The sequence below is a fragment of the Salvelinus namaycush genome, chromosome 2, assembly GCF_016432855.1.
Source record: "Salvelinus namaycush isolate Seneca chromosome 2, SaNama_1.0, whole genome shotgun sequence".
Classification (NCBI taxonomy): domain Eukaryota; kingdom Metazoa; phylum Chordata; class Actinopteri; order Salmoniformes; family Salmonidae; genus Salvelinus; species Salvelinus namaycush.
The window spans coordinates 8,550,051-8,568,258 of record NC_052308.1 but is presented as its reverse complement, the minus strand read 5'-3'; the positions used below and the strand labels follow the sequence as shown (position 1 = coordinate 8,568,258).

General features: G+C 41.5%; 1 protein-coding gene across 1 annotated transcript; it reads right to left on the bottom strand.

Annotated features, from left to right (window-relative positions):
* Positions 1 to 7,683: 7,683 nt before the first annotated feature.
* On the bottom strand, positions 7,684 to 14,117 carry LOC120024277 (cysteine and glycine-rich protein 1-like). Its single transcript, XM_038968476.1, has 6 exons — positions 13,942 to 14,117; positions 11,246 to 11,355; positions 9,498 to 9,666; positions 9,013 to 9,142; positions 8,693 to 8,786; positions 7,684 to 8,352 (listed from the first exon to the last, which is right to left on the bottom strand). Exons 1-6 carry the CDS (start codon positions 13,989 to 13,991, stop codon positions 8,276 to 8,278), a joined length of 630 nt encoding a protein of 209 aa, XP_038824404.1. The 5' UTR covers positions 13,992 to 14,117; the 3' UTR covers positions 7,684 to 8,275.
* Between the last annotated feature and the right edge of the window lie 4,091 nt (positions 14,118 to 18,208).

Sequence of the window (18,208 nt, the reverse complement as noted above, 5' to 3'; positions counted from 1 at the left end):
TCCAATAGGTTGGTTCTGCATGCAGTTTGGTTGCTGTGTTCTCTGTTGGCTGGTAATGAAAGAGATTCTGATGGCAGTTTGGTTGCTGTGTTCTCTGTTGGCTGGTAATGAAAGAGATTCTGATGGCAGTTTGGTTGCTGTGTTCTCTGTTGGCTGGTAATGAAAGAGATTCTGATGGCAGTTTGGTTGCTGTGTTCTCTGTTGGCTGGTAATGAAAGAGATTCTGATGGCAGTTTGGTTGCTGTGTTCTCTGTTGGCTGGTAATGAAAGAGATTCTGATGGCAGTTTGGTTGCTGTGTTCTCTGTTGGCTGGTAATGAAAGAGATTCTGATGGCAGTTTGGTTGCTGTGTTCTCTGTTGGCTGGTAATGAGAGAGATTCTGATGGCAGTTTGGTTGCTGTGTTCTCTGTTGGCTGGTAATGAGAGAGATTCTGATGGCAGTTTGGTTGCTGTGTTCTCTGTTGGCTGGTAATGAAAGAGATTCTGATGGCAGTTTGGTTGCTGTGTTCTCTGTTGGCTGGTAATGAAAGAGATTCTGATGGCAGTTTGGTTGCAGTGTTCTCTGTTGGCTGGTAATGAGAGAGATTCTGCAGGCAGTTTGGTTGCTGTGTTCTCTGTTGGCTGGTAATGAAAGAGATTCTGCAGGCAGTTTGGTTGCTGTGTTCTCTGTTGGCTGGTAATGAGAGAGATTCTGCAGGCAGTTTGGTTGCTGTGTTCTCTGTTGGCTGGTAATGAAAGAGATTCTGCAGGCAGTTTGGTTGCTGTGTTCTCTGTTGGCTGGTAATGAGAGAGATTCTGCAGGCAGTTTGGTTGCTGTGTTCTCTGTTGGCTGGTAATGAGAGAGATTCTGCAGGCAGTTTGGTTGCTGTGTTCTCTGTTGGCTGGTAATGAGAGAGATTCTGCAGGCAGTTTGGTTGCTGTGTTCTCTGTTGGCTGGTAATGAGAGAGATTCTGCAGGCAGTTTGGTTGCTGTGTTCTCTGTTGGCTGGTAATGAAAGAGATTCTGATGGCAGTTTGGTTGCTGTGTTCTCTGTTAATTGGTAATGAAAGATATTCTGATGCCAGTTTGGTTGCAGTGTTCTCTGTTGGCTGGTAATGAGAGAGATTCTGATGGCAGTTTGGTTGCTGTGTTCTCTGTTGGCTGGTAATGAAAGAGATTCTGATGGCAGTTTGGTTGCTGTGTTCTCTGTTGGCTGGTAATGAAAGAGATTCTGATGGCAGTTTGGTTGCAGTGTTCTCTGTTGGCTGGTAATGAGAGAGATTCTGCAGGCAGTTTGGTTGCTGTGTTCTCTGTTGGCTGGTAATGAAAGAGATTCTGCAGGCAGTTTGGTTGCTGTGTTCTCTGTTGGCTGGTAATGAGAGAGATTCTGCAGGCAGTTTGGTTGCTGTGTTCTCTGTTGGCTGGTAATGAAAGAGATTCTGCAGGCAGTTTGGTTGCTGTGTTCTCTGTTGGCTGGTAATGAGATAGGTTTTTCAGGCAGTTTGGCTGCTGTCAGTGCTTCACTTGTAAATTGGGAGGTGCCGGAACAAAGCATGAGTCCGGGAGGGTGGTGACCTGGGGGGCTCCGATGTATCAGAAATCAGAAGAAATGTATTGCATGCGTTATCATCACTTTTGTGAACAGGCATAGATAGAGCAGTAGAGTAGAGGCGCTTGCAGAAGTTGCACACATGGGGGAAAAAAATTGTAGCCTAGGGTCTGGGAAAATGTATGCCTTTTATAAATGCATTTCATACACTTCTAAATCATTTTAGATGATGCAGACTTTAGCAGAATCTTTTTTAATACCTCACAAATGATCGAAATGACAGGATACTTTGACACTGACAAACTGACAATCTGAGATGAATAAAAATGACCTTGTCTTGAGTACAGTACATCAGTAGCTCGGTTCTAGGTGTGTGGAGACACACATATTGTACAATATGAGGAGGAAATTATAGTTCTAAAAAAGCTTTCCAGTTTCACTGACTCACCAAATGATGTGCAGCTCACTCACCGGCAATTGGCCAATGCACCAGTACCAAAAACGTATCTCTCTCTTGTTTTACATTGCTGTTCCCTCAATAGGCCTATTTGGAAGTTGATAACTTGGTAGCCTACCACAGACAGATAAGAGTTCTCTTTTCAGCAGGAGACATTGCTTTCCAACCTGTGTTTTCACGCTATTGTATTTGAAATATTCCAAAGGCCTATTTTGGCTTCATGCTGTTCACTGACAGATCTGCAGCGTGTTCCCGACTGTAGGAATGCCTTGTGATTGGGCTACACACAATCCACAGCTTGGCTATAAACTATTGATCCTCTGTGGCTAAATTCTAGGCCTACACCTGGTATAGTATTCTGAATTATTTCATTTCTTTCTGAACAGACAGCAGTAGTTAAATAACTGTGGCAAAAGTATTTCAATTCATCAGAGGTGCTGCAGCAACTCCAGCACTCTTCTTGCGGCTATGACTCTATAAGGAAATAAATGATGAAGTTCAACGCTGGAGAGATGAGAGTTGCAGGCTCATGTCCATCAGAGCAGATAGAGAGAGATCATAGAATGGAACGCTTTTCTCTCTCACCACAGCAATGGCCACTCGTTGGTCTATATGGGCTACAATGTTGCACACACCGTAAACCTGGGCTGGCCCAACAAAAAATTAATCAGGCACTTTTTCACATTACATTATTTAAGGGGCAGGAGCATTACAAAGGAGTCAACATTAATTAACTGTGATTGCCTTTACTATAATTTTTACATTGCAAACAGTGACAATTATTTTTCATGCCACAAGAGGTACCAGAGCCTGGCAAATGGGTTCCGGAATGATACAGTCCGAAAATGAGAGGCTCAAATTAAGCACTGGTTGCTGTGTTCTCTGCTGGCTGGTAATGAGAGAGGTTTTACAGACAGGCACTGCCCCTGAGAACAGCAGCCCCCCCCCCCCCCCCCCATGGCCTGATTAGAATATTAACTGCAGACAATGTTAAGCCCTGGAGTTGATTAAAGGAATGCGATCATATCCACCATACAATAGCAGGGGACTGTACCACCATCTGATCCTGCTACTCTTTGATCGGGTTATTGCTTGTTTGTGTGTGTGGTCGTGTCCGTGTCCGTCCGTGTGCGTGTGTGCAAGCATGCATGTGTGTGTGGGTGTGTGTGTGTGCTTCACAAGGACAATAAATCCCCAAGGTACTTAAGTAAATCAGATTGGACTGGTTTGTGCTTGTCTTAAAGATCCAGTCCTGTCTACTCTGGAGGTACCACTTAGCCCTGCCGGGATTCTGAGACAGAATTATAATTAAACTGAGAGTAGTTTTGAATAGAATGGCATGGTCAATTGAAGTAAATGAAAACTGTGAGGAGGCCATTAAGGACAGACTTCAACGTCTTAAGTCTAAAGATGTTTATCCAAGTTTATATAGCCTCTGTTTAAATCATAAAAAGCTTGTTTGGACAGGTATATTCTCTAACACCACACCATTCTATCTTGCCATTTGAATCAGTGGCCATTGCTGTGGTTCAATTCACAGTTGAGCTCTTGTTCTCATGAACCAAATTCTAAACTATGATGCCCCCCATGGTTACTGTCCAGAGTCAATAACGAATTAGGCCTGTTGTCACTGGCCCACCCTGCCATATGAAACAGGTGCTGACATTCTGGTCTGTAGTGTCACCATGTCAACTATGGGTGCGTTTGTAAATTCACTCCGCCAATCTAAGCCGATTTCAGAGCACTCTCTTCTGAGTGTACCAGAGCACTGAATAACTGATGAATTTACGAACTCACAACACCCCTTTAATATGACCGGTGTCAGTGAACGTAGGTAAAAAACATGTAATTAAATTGTTGCCAGCAGCACAGTTACAGTCACTAACGTCCTAAATAAAATGAAAACAGCCTAACCAGCTCTGCCTGGGCCAGTCAAATTGTCAGAGTGAGGTGTTTTCTCAGTTGTGTCTGGAAGTAGCTAGCAAGCTAGCCAACTTTAGCATGCTAACTTGGGTGCTTGATAGCGGTTGTACTGTCTGAGTGCTCGGATCAACCTTTTGTTGGTCTATTTTTGTTTTATTTGTACAGATAAGAAGCAAGGGTCACACTTTATGTGGATAGTCCATCTGTAGATGCTCTTCAGATATGCTCTACAGATGGTCATACTATCAACAAACTATCTGTTGATAAGCAACTGCTTGCTAAGGTTACGGTTAGGTTTAGAATAAGGGTTAGGGGTAAAGGTTAATGTTAGGCTTAGGGCTAGGGTTAGGGTAAGGGTTAAGTTTAGGGTTTGGATAAGGGTTAAGGTTAGGGATAGGTTTAGTAGATAGTTAGTTGAAATGTTACTGATAGTCTGTAGAGCAGTGCTCTCTAACTCTGTTCCTGAAGAGATAACCTCCTGAAGGTTTTGAATCCAACCCTGTTCCTGGAGAGCTACCCTCCTGAAGGTTTTCAATCCAACCCTGTTCCTGGAGAGCTACCCTCCTGAAGGTTTTCAATCCAACCCTGTTCCTGGAGAGCTACCCTCCTGAAGGTTTTCAATCCAACCCTGTTCCTGGAGAGCTACCCTCCTGAAGGTTTTCAATCCAACCCTGTTCCTGGAGAGCTACCCTCCTGAAGGTTTTCAATCCAACCCTGTTCCTGGAGAGCTACCCTCCTGAATGTTATCAATCCAACCCTGTTCCTGGAGAGCTACCCTCCTGAAGGTTTTCAATCCAACAGCTCATCAACCTGCTAATTATTAGAATCAGGTGTGCTAGATTAGGGTTGGAGCGAAAACCTACAGGATGGTAGCGCTCCAGGAACAGGGTTGGAAAACGTTGCTGTAGAGCACCTACAGTTGGGCAATACCAGAGGTGTCAAACCCATTCAATGGAGGGCCGAGTGTCTGCAGGTTTTTGGTTTTTCCTTTCAAATAAAACCTAGACAACCAGGTGAGGGGAGTTCCTTTCTAATTAGTGATCTTAATTCATCAATCAAGTACACGGGAGGAGCGAAAACCTACAGACACTCGGCCCTCTGTGTAATGAGTGTGACATGTGGACTATACAAATAAAGTTTTACCGAAGCAAGTATCTCACATTTATGGTTGCCTGTTGGTACAATGGGAAGATTGTCAGTTGTGATGTGACTCTTGAGAACTACTGCTGAATGGCATGACATTTTAATCCCCACTTATAAATGGCAGCATGATCAGTTATATATGGCAGAAGGATCAGATCATTCCCACTTATCTATAGCAGGAGGATCAGTCTATTCCCACTTATCTATGGCAGGAGGATCAGTCTATTCCCACTTATCTATGGCAGGAGGATCAGTTAATTCCCACTTATCTATGGCAGGAGGATCAGTTAATTCCCAATTATATATGGCAGGAGGATCAGTTAATTCCCACTGTATATGGCAGCAAGATCAGATCATTCCCACTTATCTATGGCAGGAGGATCAGTTAATTCCCACTGTATATGGCAGCAAGATCAGATCATTCCCACTTAGATAAGTGGGAATTAACTGATCCTCCTGCCATAGATAAGTGGGAATTAACTGATCCTCCTGCCATATATGTGGGAATTAACTGATCCTCCTGCCATAGACAATGGCAGGAGGATCAGTTAATTCCCACTTATCTATGGCAGCAAGATCAGATCATTCCCACTTATCTATGGCAGGGGGATCAGTTAATTCCCACTTATATATGGCAGGAGGATCAGTTAATTTCCACTTATCTATGGCAGGAGGATCAGTTAATTCCCACTTATAAATAGCAGCAGGATCAGTTAATTCCCACTTATATATGGCAGGAGGATCAGTTAATTCCCACTTATCTATGGCAGGAGGATCAGTTAATTCCCACTTATATATGGCAGCAAGATCAGATCATTCCCACTTATATATGCAGCAGGATCAGTTCATTCCCATTCACTGTATATATGGCAGGAGGTTCAGTTAATTCCCAATTACATATGGCAGGTGGATCAGTTACTTCCCACGTATATATGGCAGCAGGATCAGTTAGTTCCCACTTATCGATTGCAGGAGGATCAGTTAATTCCCAGTTATATATGGCAGGAGGATCAGTTAATTCCCACTTATATATGGCAGCAGGATCAGTTAATTCCCAGTTATATATGGCAGGAGGATCAGTTAATTCCCACTTATATTTGGCAGCAGGATCAGTTAATTCCCACTTATATATGGCAGGAGGATCAGTTAATTCCCAGTTATATATGGCAGCAGGATCAGTTATTTTCCACCTATATATGGCAGGAGGATCAGTTAATTCCCACTTATACATGGCAGCAGGATCAGTTAATTCCCACTTATCGATGGCAGGAGGATCAGTTAATTCCCAGTTATATATGGCAGGAGGATCAGTTAATTCCCACTTATCGATGGCAGGAGGATCAGTTAATTCCCACTTATATATGCAGAAAGATCAGTTAATTCCCACTTATCTATGGAAGGAGGATCAGTTATTTTTCCAGTTTTATATAGCAGCAGGATCAGTTATTTTACACCGATATATGCAGAAGGATCAGCTAATTCCCACTTATACATGCAGAAGGATCAGTTAATTCCCACTTATATATGCAGAAGGATCAGTTAATTCCCACTTATATATGCAGAAGGATCAGTTATTTCCCACTTATCTATGGAAGGAGGATCAGTTATTTTTCCAGTTATATAAGGCAGCAGGATCAGTTAATTCCCAGTTATATATGGCAGGAGGATCAGTTAATTCCCACTTATATATGACAGGAGGATCAGTTAATTCCCACTTATATATGGCAGGAGGATCAGTTAATATCCACTTATATATGGCAGCAGGATCAGTTAATATCCTCTTATATATGGCAGTAGGATCAGTTAATATCCACTTATATAAGGCAGCAGGATCAGTTCATTCCCACTTATCTATGGCAGGAGGATCAGTTAATTATTTTTTGGTATTGTATCTAACTCTGTCAGTATGGATGGGAGAGTTCAGAGTGAGATGCAAGACATACTGTTCAGCTGTAAAACTGAAACAGCAACATTTTGTCCAAATCGTTTTTTTTCTTGTAACAATGGAGTTCTCTAGTGCCCTCTTGTGGCATTCTGCAGTGGTTGAAAATAGATCTAGTAACTAACAAAAATCAAATCAAATACAGAACAATTTTGGATACTGTAAAAACACTACTACCTGGTTGACTCTCTTCACAGTTGCTTCCTGATTCCATACCAGCATGTGTGTGAGCAGCAGTTTGTATACAAACACTAATTAACATCCCAGTAGCCAGGTCACACGCCACCTACTGGCCGTTGAGATGAGATGGCGTGTGCATGTCATAGTTTTGTATGGAGATACAAAAGACAGATTGGCCACCTGCCAGTCCTACCCACAGCCCCATTCCAGCTGCCCGGTGTGCCAACCCCCGGGAGAGGGCGGTGCCAGGGCTGTGCTTTAGGACCACGCGTAGGCTGTTCGGAGTGTTTATCCGGCTGGATAAAAAAATAAATAATATATATATATATATATATATATATATATTATGTCGTCCCCCCACTTCTAAAACCAAAATTGCACCCCTGCAAGGAACACCCTGGCAGGTTGTTTCAATTGGGTTTGTTTGTTTCCAAATGTGCTGTTGTCATGTCTCAAACACATCATTTCCTCACATTACCATAATTGAATTAAATACAATGTTTTTTTCTATTAGAGTTTTTTATTTGGTGTTTAAATGTGCACAGTATTTGATACAGTACATCCACTGTGTTGTAAATATCCTAGGATAAGATCAGTGCCAGTTTTCTCCAGAGTTTATAGCCTTGGACAATAATTGTACATTATGACTTTGTTCTTTCATTCTGCCGCTGATAATTTGCTCTGTTAAGTAAACACGCCAACAGCCAAACAACTCTACAAAACCAGGGTGTGTCCATCTGACTGTACATATCACTGACTCACTTTGTGTACATTCAAAATTCTAAAAGGAACGTTCTTGTGAATGGAGTCTATTAGGTCAAAATGAACACGCTAATAAGTCCTTTTTTTCTTCCTCATAGTGGTTAGGAAACATTTGTCATGCAGAGTATTAACCTCATCAATACCAGAGCTTAGATAGAAAACATAAACAACTTACTCTTCTGGCAAGATAAGCATTTAGGTAAGCTGTGCACTGTGTGTTGCTGTTGAGCCTCTGTGACTGTAGCAGTAGTGAAATGGCAGTATTAAATAGAGGTTGATTTGAGAATCCTGGGATTTGCAGTCCAACTGTCTAGGTGTCTATCAGAGGAAGCCATAGCTCTACTGAGCATGTGCCAGAGCCCCTGCCCCCTGGCCGAACCCGAAGCCCTTGGGACCAAAGGATTTGGCATAACATGCTGTGGATGAAAGATGGTAAACTTTATATAAGAATGTATTTACATACAAAGGCATATACATTTATAAGAGATGCTAAAGTTGAGCTTTTTCTCCAGTATATTTACATTCCGTTTTGGTGAATTTATTTAGCTAGGCAATCCACGAGTTGTCTACACATGTGTTTATCAATAACTCGAAAACAAGTAGATGTTCAGAACAGAGTATTTACACACCTTTAAAAAGACACTACAGTATGTGCAATTCTCATGTTTACTCTACACTTTAATTGAATGCATTTAGGCAATTGTGTCTTTGCTATTTATTGTACACATTTGTTTTACATGAATAGAGTATAAACACCTTTGCAGTAGATTTCTCCATCTTTGTCGGCCACAGTGGTTGACTCCAGCCCCTTGCCGCATTTGGCACAGCGGAAGCAGCTCTTGTGCCAGGACTGAAGGAGAGAGATCAGGAGAAGTGTTGTTCTGTATTAGAACACAGACAGCATATCCCCCTGCATCTATTTCAGTTGACATGAACTCGAAAGCCAAAGATACATGTAGTCATTTAGTACTTTTACATACGGTATACAACGTTTAGTAGAAGCAGGGTTTTGAGATGGCAAGATTATGAGCTATTTCCTCTCAAAACAATCTGATTAGCCCAAAACTCAGACTTACATTTCCACCTCCGAGCACCTTCTCGGCAGAGTACACAGCCTTGGCACAGCGCGGGCACACGTCTGAACTGCCAAACTTGGTGGCCAACTTGGAGGCATTGGGGTTGTTGGTGGGACAGTGGGCTGCTGGCCTGTGGATGACAAGACAGGTTTGTTATGATTACTCTACATATTCAGGCCTTGATGTCTGTAGTACTGCTGTTTTTCCCTGGTAGACCTATGTCACTGACCAGATTCCACTCACCTGGTTTCCCAGGGCTGATTAGAAGGGAAGGATGAACATCAGCAGTGAAAGCCCTGGGGTGTAATCATTAATCCAAACACTACTAAAACAAGAGTTTCTATTGGACAAATTCAGGCAGGTCCCTTCCAGTCTCATTCCATTTGCTTTTGTTTAAGAAACGTTTTGCAACAGAATTGACGTAATGAATACACCCCTCGTATAGAGTGTATACAATTTTAAACTCTCTGAGATTCCTTCCTTACTCTTCAGGTCTGATTCCAAGATGTGCCCCCGTGTCCATGCTCAGGGTGCCTGCTCCTCCGCCAAAGCCATAGCCTTTTGGCCCATACTTCTTGCCGTAGCAGGACTTGCAGTAGATCTCATCCACGTGACAGGCCACCGTTGTGCTGTCCAGGTTCTTCTTACATGCCACTAAGAGGAGAGTAGGAGGTAATATAATTAGAAATATAGCTAAGAGCAGCAATGAACAGGGTTCAAACTATGACAGAAAGGACACAAGGACACATCAGTGCATTATGAGAAGAAGACTTGTAAATTATTTTTTAGCATTAGCATTAGTGCTAACATGCATCTATAGGTACCGCAATGAATGTCTTTGAATACATATTTGATTAGTTACTTTCATTGATTGTGTCTTAGTGTTAAACAAGGCTTTATGTATTTCATAGCTTGACATTTTTATCCACTTTAGCAGGAATTGTGGGTGGTCTCATCATTGAACATCAATTTGTTCAACGGTTTTTATATCTGTTCATCATGATCCATTACACCTCATAGCATAACAAATTGTTTGATACTAATATATAAATGAGCTTTTCGTTCTTCTAAACATGCATACAACATACAACAAAGTATCGTAAAGTAAAAAATACCCACAATCCTCTGAAAACAGAGTGAATTCTTACATTTATGGGAAATATGAAAATTCTGTAAGTTAAACACAATTTTCCTTCTAGTTGTTTTTAAACACACATAGTTGTTTAGATTACACTTTTATCTTATATTGAATTAATTTTTTTGGGGTGGGGGGGGGGTTGGTTGAACAAGTAAAGTACTAATTATATTCAAGAAAATATGACAACTACATTTTTTATGTCAAAATAATTATATTTTCAAGTATAATTTACTAACAACCTGAATTATTTCTGACAGTGTGTTTGTAAGCTTTCAAATTACATGAAACTCAACCATTTATCTTTTCCTGGGGCGGCAAGCAGCCTAGTGGTTAGAGTAGTGGGCCAGTAACCGAAAGCTGACAAGGTAAACATCTGTTGTTCTGCCCCTGAACAAGGCAGTTAACCAACTGTTCCCTGCTAAGCTGTCATTAAATAAAGGTTACATAACTAATTTACCACCTGGTGATGTAACTAGGCAGGATGAAACTCCATCCCACCAAAACAAGCAGAAATGGCAGGTGGTCATTTCAAACAGCTTTTTATTCCAAATATATTTAAAACACAGGTAAATCACGTTTTGGACTGTGCTTGGCCTTTAAGTGGTCAATGCTGTGCCATATCAGCAGCAACACCAGCAGTTTAGACACTACAGTACAACACTAACAATCTTAGGTCATTTTGTAGGTAAACAGACCTTGCCGTTTAAGGTTTCAGTCCTTTCATGACATTGAAATGACACTGTGACATCACCACAGTCTGTGTTAGTTAACATTTGATCTTCTGACTCTGCGGGTGAGAGATGAGCCTTGTTAGCTCACACAAACACATGATGTGTACCTTTTCTCCCATATAAGGGCTACAAGGCCTGTGACACATCCATTTCTCTCTCTCCAAATAAGGGCACACAAACGAGAACCGAGAACCTTTGGATGCTCTGCTTCCTCTCTCGGTGCCAGAATACTTCACATTCCATCCTGAGCTCTGAATATCAGCTCAGAGTAATTGGTGCATTGGTAGTCACAGTGTGGTTTATGAAAGAACGGGATGACCTCACTCCGTTCACTTACTGCACAGAACTCACTCCGTTCACTTACTGCACAGAAAGCAGCACTTGTGGAAAAATTTCCCTTCACACTGCACTTCCTCAGCAAAGTACACCGTCTTCTGGCAGCAGCCGCACTTATTTCCTCCTCCCAAAGGCATCCTGCGGAGTCACAGTGGAGACTTAGTTCCATACATAGAAAAAGAGCAGCAGGTCTGTACTTCCTGTTGTTTAACACTCACTCAATGGGAATAGGTCCTTACATAGAAATTAAGTCTACATCTACAGTCCCTGACACGCATTGGATGGGAGGAGACCTACAGACCTTGTGATTTGACCACAAAAAAACTGTGTGCAAACCCATTATAGACTATACGGTACCTAGGGCCCAGAGCTTTTCTGGTCAGGTGATCAAGAACTCTTCAAATGAGAGAACATACAGTACTTACAGAACAGAGCCTGATTATCCATTGTAGAGACCCTTTCTAAATGTGTAGTATCTTAGGAATTTACTCAGAAAATGAACTCTGAGTTAAATAAAAAGCATGAGCTGGAACACATCCAGAGAAAATGATTTTGTGTATACAAATATAGAGAGTAGCACACTTCATATAAACTCTGTAACGATGTGCACTGAGAGAGAGTGAGTGATTTAATCAATAAACAAAACATAATACAAACTATGAATATCACACAGACATGAAACAGAAACAAGAACACCTGGGGAAGGAACCAAAGGGAGTGACATATATAAGGTAGGTAATCAAGGAGGTGATGGAGTCCAGGTGAGTGTCATGAGGCGCTGGTGCACATGCCGATGGTGACAGGTGTGTGGGATAATCAGCAGTCTGACGACCTATAGGCCGGAGAGGGCGCACACGTGACAAACTCCCAGTAATTTATTGGGTAAATCACCAACGTTTATTGTGAAGGCACAGTGTGATGCTGAAACGTTGGTGATTTACTCAATAAATTACTGGGAGTTTAAATATTGATTGTGCTACTCTCTTTTTATAGCTTACTCCTCTGAGTCAAAACTGCTGCAGGGCTTGACTACAGTACTTTATTATCTTTTATCAGGAAATGCAAAGTTCCTCCTGATGTTCAACAGCTGCTAGGGAGGTTCCAGGCCACTCATACAGAACACTCATTGTATCAGCTGAAGGGAGGACGGCTCATAATAATGGCCAAAATGGAGCAAATGGAATGGAATCAAACACATGGAAGCCATGGGTTAGATGTATTTGGTACCATTCCACCAATTCTGCTCCAGCCATTACCACAAGCCTGTCCTTCCCAAATAAGGTGCCACCAACCTCCTGTGCTTTAAATAGAGAACTACTGCTGAATTGAAATAATACATTGCTGTTGAGTGTATTGTACTCGACTCCATCTTGTTGAAATATGAATCCTATGATGTCACCCAGACAGGTTCCAATCTGCCATTTGGGTAAACAGGAAATGGTCTGCATTTCATTTTGTAATTACACCACCATGTTAGTAGCCACTTCATGGCTTTAGACAGTCACTGACCCGGGCAGGCATTAGACAACAGAGATTAATGCAATAGAACAATTCAAATGCTGAAAAATGTCTATTGTAAAGAACTGCATTTGACAATTTAGAGTATTATCCGACATCACCTCTATCACAGTAATCGCCTGGTTACCACAATAACAAGATAATTTATTGCAACATCAGCTTTCCTGTATAAAGGGTTGAGAGTGAAACTTGAGTACTGAGAAACAAAGATCATTTTGAACAACACATTGCATAGGAAGCAGGTCTTGCGACATACAGATGTAGGATCCTAATTTGAGCCATTTTGCTACAGCAGGAAAATGATCCTGCAGAAATAGGAAATGTGAAATATTATGTGGATTATAATTCATGGACATTTTTTGTAGGGGTTGATACATTTTTCATTAGGGCAATTCAAGTCTGACATTTTAAGTGGAAATTACAAACTTTAGAAGCCTTTTTAAACCTTGAATACACTACACGTTTGCATTTCCTGCTGTGCAGAAACATTCTCAGCAACTATAGTGTGATCAAATTAAGATCTTACATCTGTATTGTACATACAGTACAGTACTCTACACGAATGTTACTCATCATATCATATCCTGAGTTCTGAGACTCATCTCCTGCAGATTCTCAGGAAATAGAACCCTTAACTCACCCAGCCAAACCTCTACCCAGTTCGGTGTTTTTACATCTACTGGCCTTGTGTGCTGCTGTCATCCATCATGTTCTGAACATGCTGTCATCACTCCTCAGATTACATATACACTACCATACAGTATATAGCAGTCACCACACACCCAGTGTATGGAATTATGATCAAGCTAATAAGTCATTACATTTAAATAAAAAAACTTTTTTTTTTACATTCTTTCCCTAAATGACCATAGCTTCTTTACCCTGTGTTGGACACAAGTCTTTTTGAGAAAATTATGTTTTTAGAGCAACAGATGTGATCTACCCTTCAAACTTCAAACTCGCATAGATACAGTTCTCAAAGTTATACTCTTGGCAGGAACTCAGCAGTCTGAAAAAGTTTCAGAATACACTCACTGCTCACACACCCACACTTCAGGCTTTGAAAGTGAAAAAGCAGAAGAATGTGCAGTCCCGGATAGGAATACAAGTTTTGAATGTGTTCTCTGTGGACTGTAACTGTATTCTATACATCATGAAAGCAGTGGTTACAGTTGCCGGTAGATGTTGAAGATGGTCCCATCTTACCTGTTGTTTTTGTGTGTGTCTGTCTGGCCTGGCAGATACTCCCTGGTCATAGAGTGATCTCTGATGAGTGGAGTTCAGACGAGTTCAGGACAGGCTTCAGTCTAAGACAGCAGCAGAGAAAGAAGCCAGGCTGGGACTGAGGGAGGAGGAGTCTGCTGGATACACACGTAGACTAAAAGAGAGACATGGAGAGCGGGAGGAGAAAGAGAGGATGAAGGAAAAGAGGAAGAGACATGAGAGATAAGCATGTTTGTGAGAGAGATGGGGAGAGAGGTAGAGAGATGCAGAAACAGGGTTAGAGAGAGGCTGAGAGAAAGAAAGAGAGAGAGAGTACGATAGAGAGCGAGAGAGAGTGTAAGAGAGAGAGAGAGAGAGAAGCCCCGTTTATATCTGGTGCTGACATGCAGCCCTTTGTCCTGATCTTGTCCACATTCTGATTGTGCCCACGTTTTTAGACAGGAGTAGATTATTAAAAGACACATTGTGGTCTGATTGTGTCTTCCTGACTAACTCCAGAAGTAGTCAGGCACGCATTGTGTCTGGATATCAATCAAGTGTAAACAGACCTGGATGGTCAAACCATTTAAATCATTATCATGGCCTCTAAAATCATTGAGAGTAAGCACTATTGACTTATGGCATCAGTAATAGTCTTAAAATAAATACATTCATATTATTTTGAAAGAATGTCTATCAAATAATTTGCGTACGGGGAGGCATTAGATAATCTGGTCACAATGAGTACACAGCGGACGCATAAGACACATTTTAATAATGAGTGTAGGCACGTCAAACCTTATTGATTAGATCACGAAAGTCACGTTAGGGCAAGGTGTAGACGAGGCAAGAGAGAGAGGGAAAGAGGCAGAAAGAGAGGGAAGGAAAAAGGATGGTATGATGGAAAGAGGAGATTAGATATAATATACCAGCAGGCCAGTGAAGCCAAGACAGCCTCCTTCTAAAATCTGGTTTTACTGCCCTCTTCCTGTGATGGGTAGCAGTACCATTAAATTACCTAGCTACTCTATCTTCTTCAAATCCAGTAACCTCCAATCAGTCAAATCCACAATGGCCTGGTAACATTTACTGAGGTATAACACAGCCAAGATGATTTTCCCAGGCAGCATGTGAGACTCATGCTGTAAGGACTTCTTCTTACCAAGAGCGAGCTATGATATGCAAAGAAAAACATTGTATTTTATGGCTTGAAGATAAAACAGCTTCTCCAGTACTAGATTGGTTTGTGGAGTTCTCCAGTCAGTGAAGTGCTGAGTGCTGGCCACTGCCTTACAAGGTGTTTGTTATGATGATTGCAGACTGCAGGCATGTTTGCTGAAAGGATTACTCACTTTCTCCAGGGGCGGGGCTATTAGGTAAAGCTCAAGTTTAAAAGTCTAGGCCTACAATTATTTGGGGATTTTGGAGCATGAAGATAAATAATGTTACCTAGCCTAAATATGTTTGTTGGGACAAACGTGCTATGAGAGAGACATTTTTAGAGAGCGAGAGAGAAGTTAAATTGATTCAATAACTCTGTGAAAAGGGTAGGAGGCAAAATGAAAGGAGGGAAATTGATGTGAAGGTTGATTAAATAAAAGGTGATACAAAATTAAGCAAAATTGGCAAAAATATTTACAAATATGAACAAAAAGAGTGTAGAAACACTGAAAACCCTAAGCAGGCATTCCTGCCAATATAACTAACAGGTAGTGTCTTCCTGGCTCTGTCCAGTCTCCCCATGACCAAACTCAGACACCAGCCTGAGCAAAATATAGTCACCTCCCTCATAGTATGCGTTTAGACAGGCAGCCCAATTCAGATTTTTTTCTCTCCACTCATTGGTCTTTTGAACTGTCACATCAGATCTTTTCACATCAGATCTGATCTGATTGGAACAAAGACCAATTTGTGAAAAAAGGTAATATTTGTTGGGCTGCCTGTCTAAACGCAGGCATAGTAGCGCACACCTTTGAGCATACCAGGGCCGGACTGGGGCCAGAAATTGGCCTTGGCATTTCTAAAGGCGTTTTCACACATAGTTCTGAGCTATAGTTAAAATCAGAGTTAGATTATTTGTTACATTGTATTTTTAATTTTTTTTGTCCAGTTGGTTTGAAATGGCCAAATGTCAAACAAACTAAATGCCTAAACAAAACTATGTGTTCATGCAATTGATTTGGTTATTGGAGAAAAATGTTCACGTTAAATCCATCTATGATTATCAAGCATAAACACTCCAGAGTTGGGAAATACCGCTTCAAACCAATTTGGTATGAAAGCCCCCTAACACATTGGCCCATGTTGTCACTTGAGGCACTCAGTAACACAGTGTACCAATACCAATAATGTGATTACGGACCGCAATTTGGGGCGTTCCTGCATGTTTGCATTCCTGCATCTGCATCACTTATAATTTGTGCAAATAAATACAATTAATTAGAATCTATATAGCAGCTTGAAGTGATACAGTCCTCTGTGTGCTCAACCCACCTCAGTTCTCTCTCCATCTGCCCTCTTCTGTCACTTTCTCTGTCTTTTCTCTTGCTGTCTCAGGTTCTTGTTTGTTACTGTCTCCTTTGTCTGTCCTCTTCTGTTATGGCCTGTTCTGTTCTTCTGGTGTCTCTTTCCATCATATCCTATTCTTCTGTTGCTGTCTCTGTGTCTTGTCTGGTGTCTCTCTCCATCATATCCTGAGTGGCGCAGCGGTCTAAGGCACTGCAGCTCAGTTTCAGAGGTGTCACTACAGACACTGGTTTGAATCCAGGCTGTATCACAACTGGCTGTGATTGAGTGTTGCACAATTGGCCTAGCGTCGTCCGGGTTTGGCCGGTGTAGACCGTCATTTAAATAAGAATTTGTTCTTGACTGACTTGCCTAGTTAAATATCCTATTCCTCTGTGTCTTGTCTCACTCTTCTGTTGTTGGGTCTTGTCCTACTCTTCTGTTGCTGTGTCTTGTGTGTATTTTTAGTTTTGCAATCCAGAACGGTCAAGGGCATACTAGGGTATATTAACTTGTTTTGGGCCTGGGTCACCTAAATCATCATCTTCCCTACCAGTTGCCCCTGCCTGCTGCTTTTCTAAGGGCCCCACTGGCCTGTTGTTCTTATCTGTCCTCCTTGGCTCATCTGAAAGGTAGAAAGGTATTTTATTTATTTTACCAGGTAATTTGCCTGAGAACACATCCTCATTTACAGCAACGACCTGGGGAATAGTTACAGGGATAAATGAGCCAATTGTAAGCTGGGTGTGATTAGTATGAGGGCCAGATTGTGAATTTAGCCAGGACACCAGGGTTAACACCCCTACTCTTACGATAGGTGCCATTGGGTCTTTAGTGACCACAGAGAGTCAGGACACCCATTTAACATCCCATCTGAAAGACGGTACCCTACACAGGGAAATGTCCCCAATCACTGTCCTGGGGCTTTGGGATATATATTTATTTATTTTTAGACCAGAAGAAAGGGCACCTCCTACTGGCCCTCCAACACCTCTTCCAGCAGCATCTGGTCTCCCATCCAGGGACCAACCCTGCTTAGCTTCAGAAGCAAGCCAGTAGTGGGATGCAGGGTGATATGCTGCTGGCCAGAGCTGCAACATGTCATTTGTTTGTTTTAACGGGTGACTGAACTTCCTGATTTGACCTAGTTTTAGATTTGGTTCATTAAGAAATGCTAGTGGCCATGATTGAATTCAAAGGTCAGTTGGTTTCGGGGTGTGGTTTGTTGTGTGTGTCTTGTGTGTGTGTTTGCAAGTGGGAATATAGTTAGCAAAATGATTTAGCTTCAGACGGTTTGTTTGCAAACTGACTTTGGATAGCCTTTCTCCGTATGTAAATGAGACAATATTTTCACCTTTTAGTTTTCTCATTCAATTATTTCAACATTTGTATATGAATTACTACAATTTATAGTTGGAGGTTTTTAAGTAATATACATTTGGATCTATTGGAATTTTAACATATTGTCCCATGGACATTGTCTGATTTACCAATGGTCCCTTACTAGCCCCATAGGTATTTCCAAAGTCGACCCACATTTACCAGGCATTACGATCGGGTCACATGCAGCTTACTTGTGTTCTGCCAGCTGTGGGCAATATTGAAACAAACCCAACCTTAATTTATGTTGTAATGCAGTCATTTATGTTGTAATGCAGTCATGACCACAAGTCTTACAAAAACACAGTTTTGCACAAGACTGACTTTATGACCAAAATTATCCTATTTACACTTTGTAGTCAAAATGTTTCTGACTCATATCGAT

What these genes read in the sequence shown, in the direction of transcription:
- LOC120024277 (XM_038968476.1), bottom strand. Translation starts at nt 13,991, where the DNA reads ATGACCAGGGAGTATCTGCCAGGCCAGACAGACACACACAAAAACAAC. An exon ending in CAAGTGCTGCTTTCTGTGCA is followed by an intron (nt 9,667 to 11,245) that starts GTAAGTGAACGG and finishes CTCTCCTCTTAG; the next exon opens with TGGCATGTAAGAAGAACCTG. An exon ending in TGGAGAAATCTACTGCAAAG is followed by an intron (nt 8,353 to 8,692) that starts GTGTTTATACTC and finishes TTTCATCCACAG; the next exon opens with CATGTTATGCCAAATCCTTT.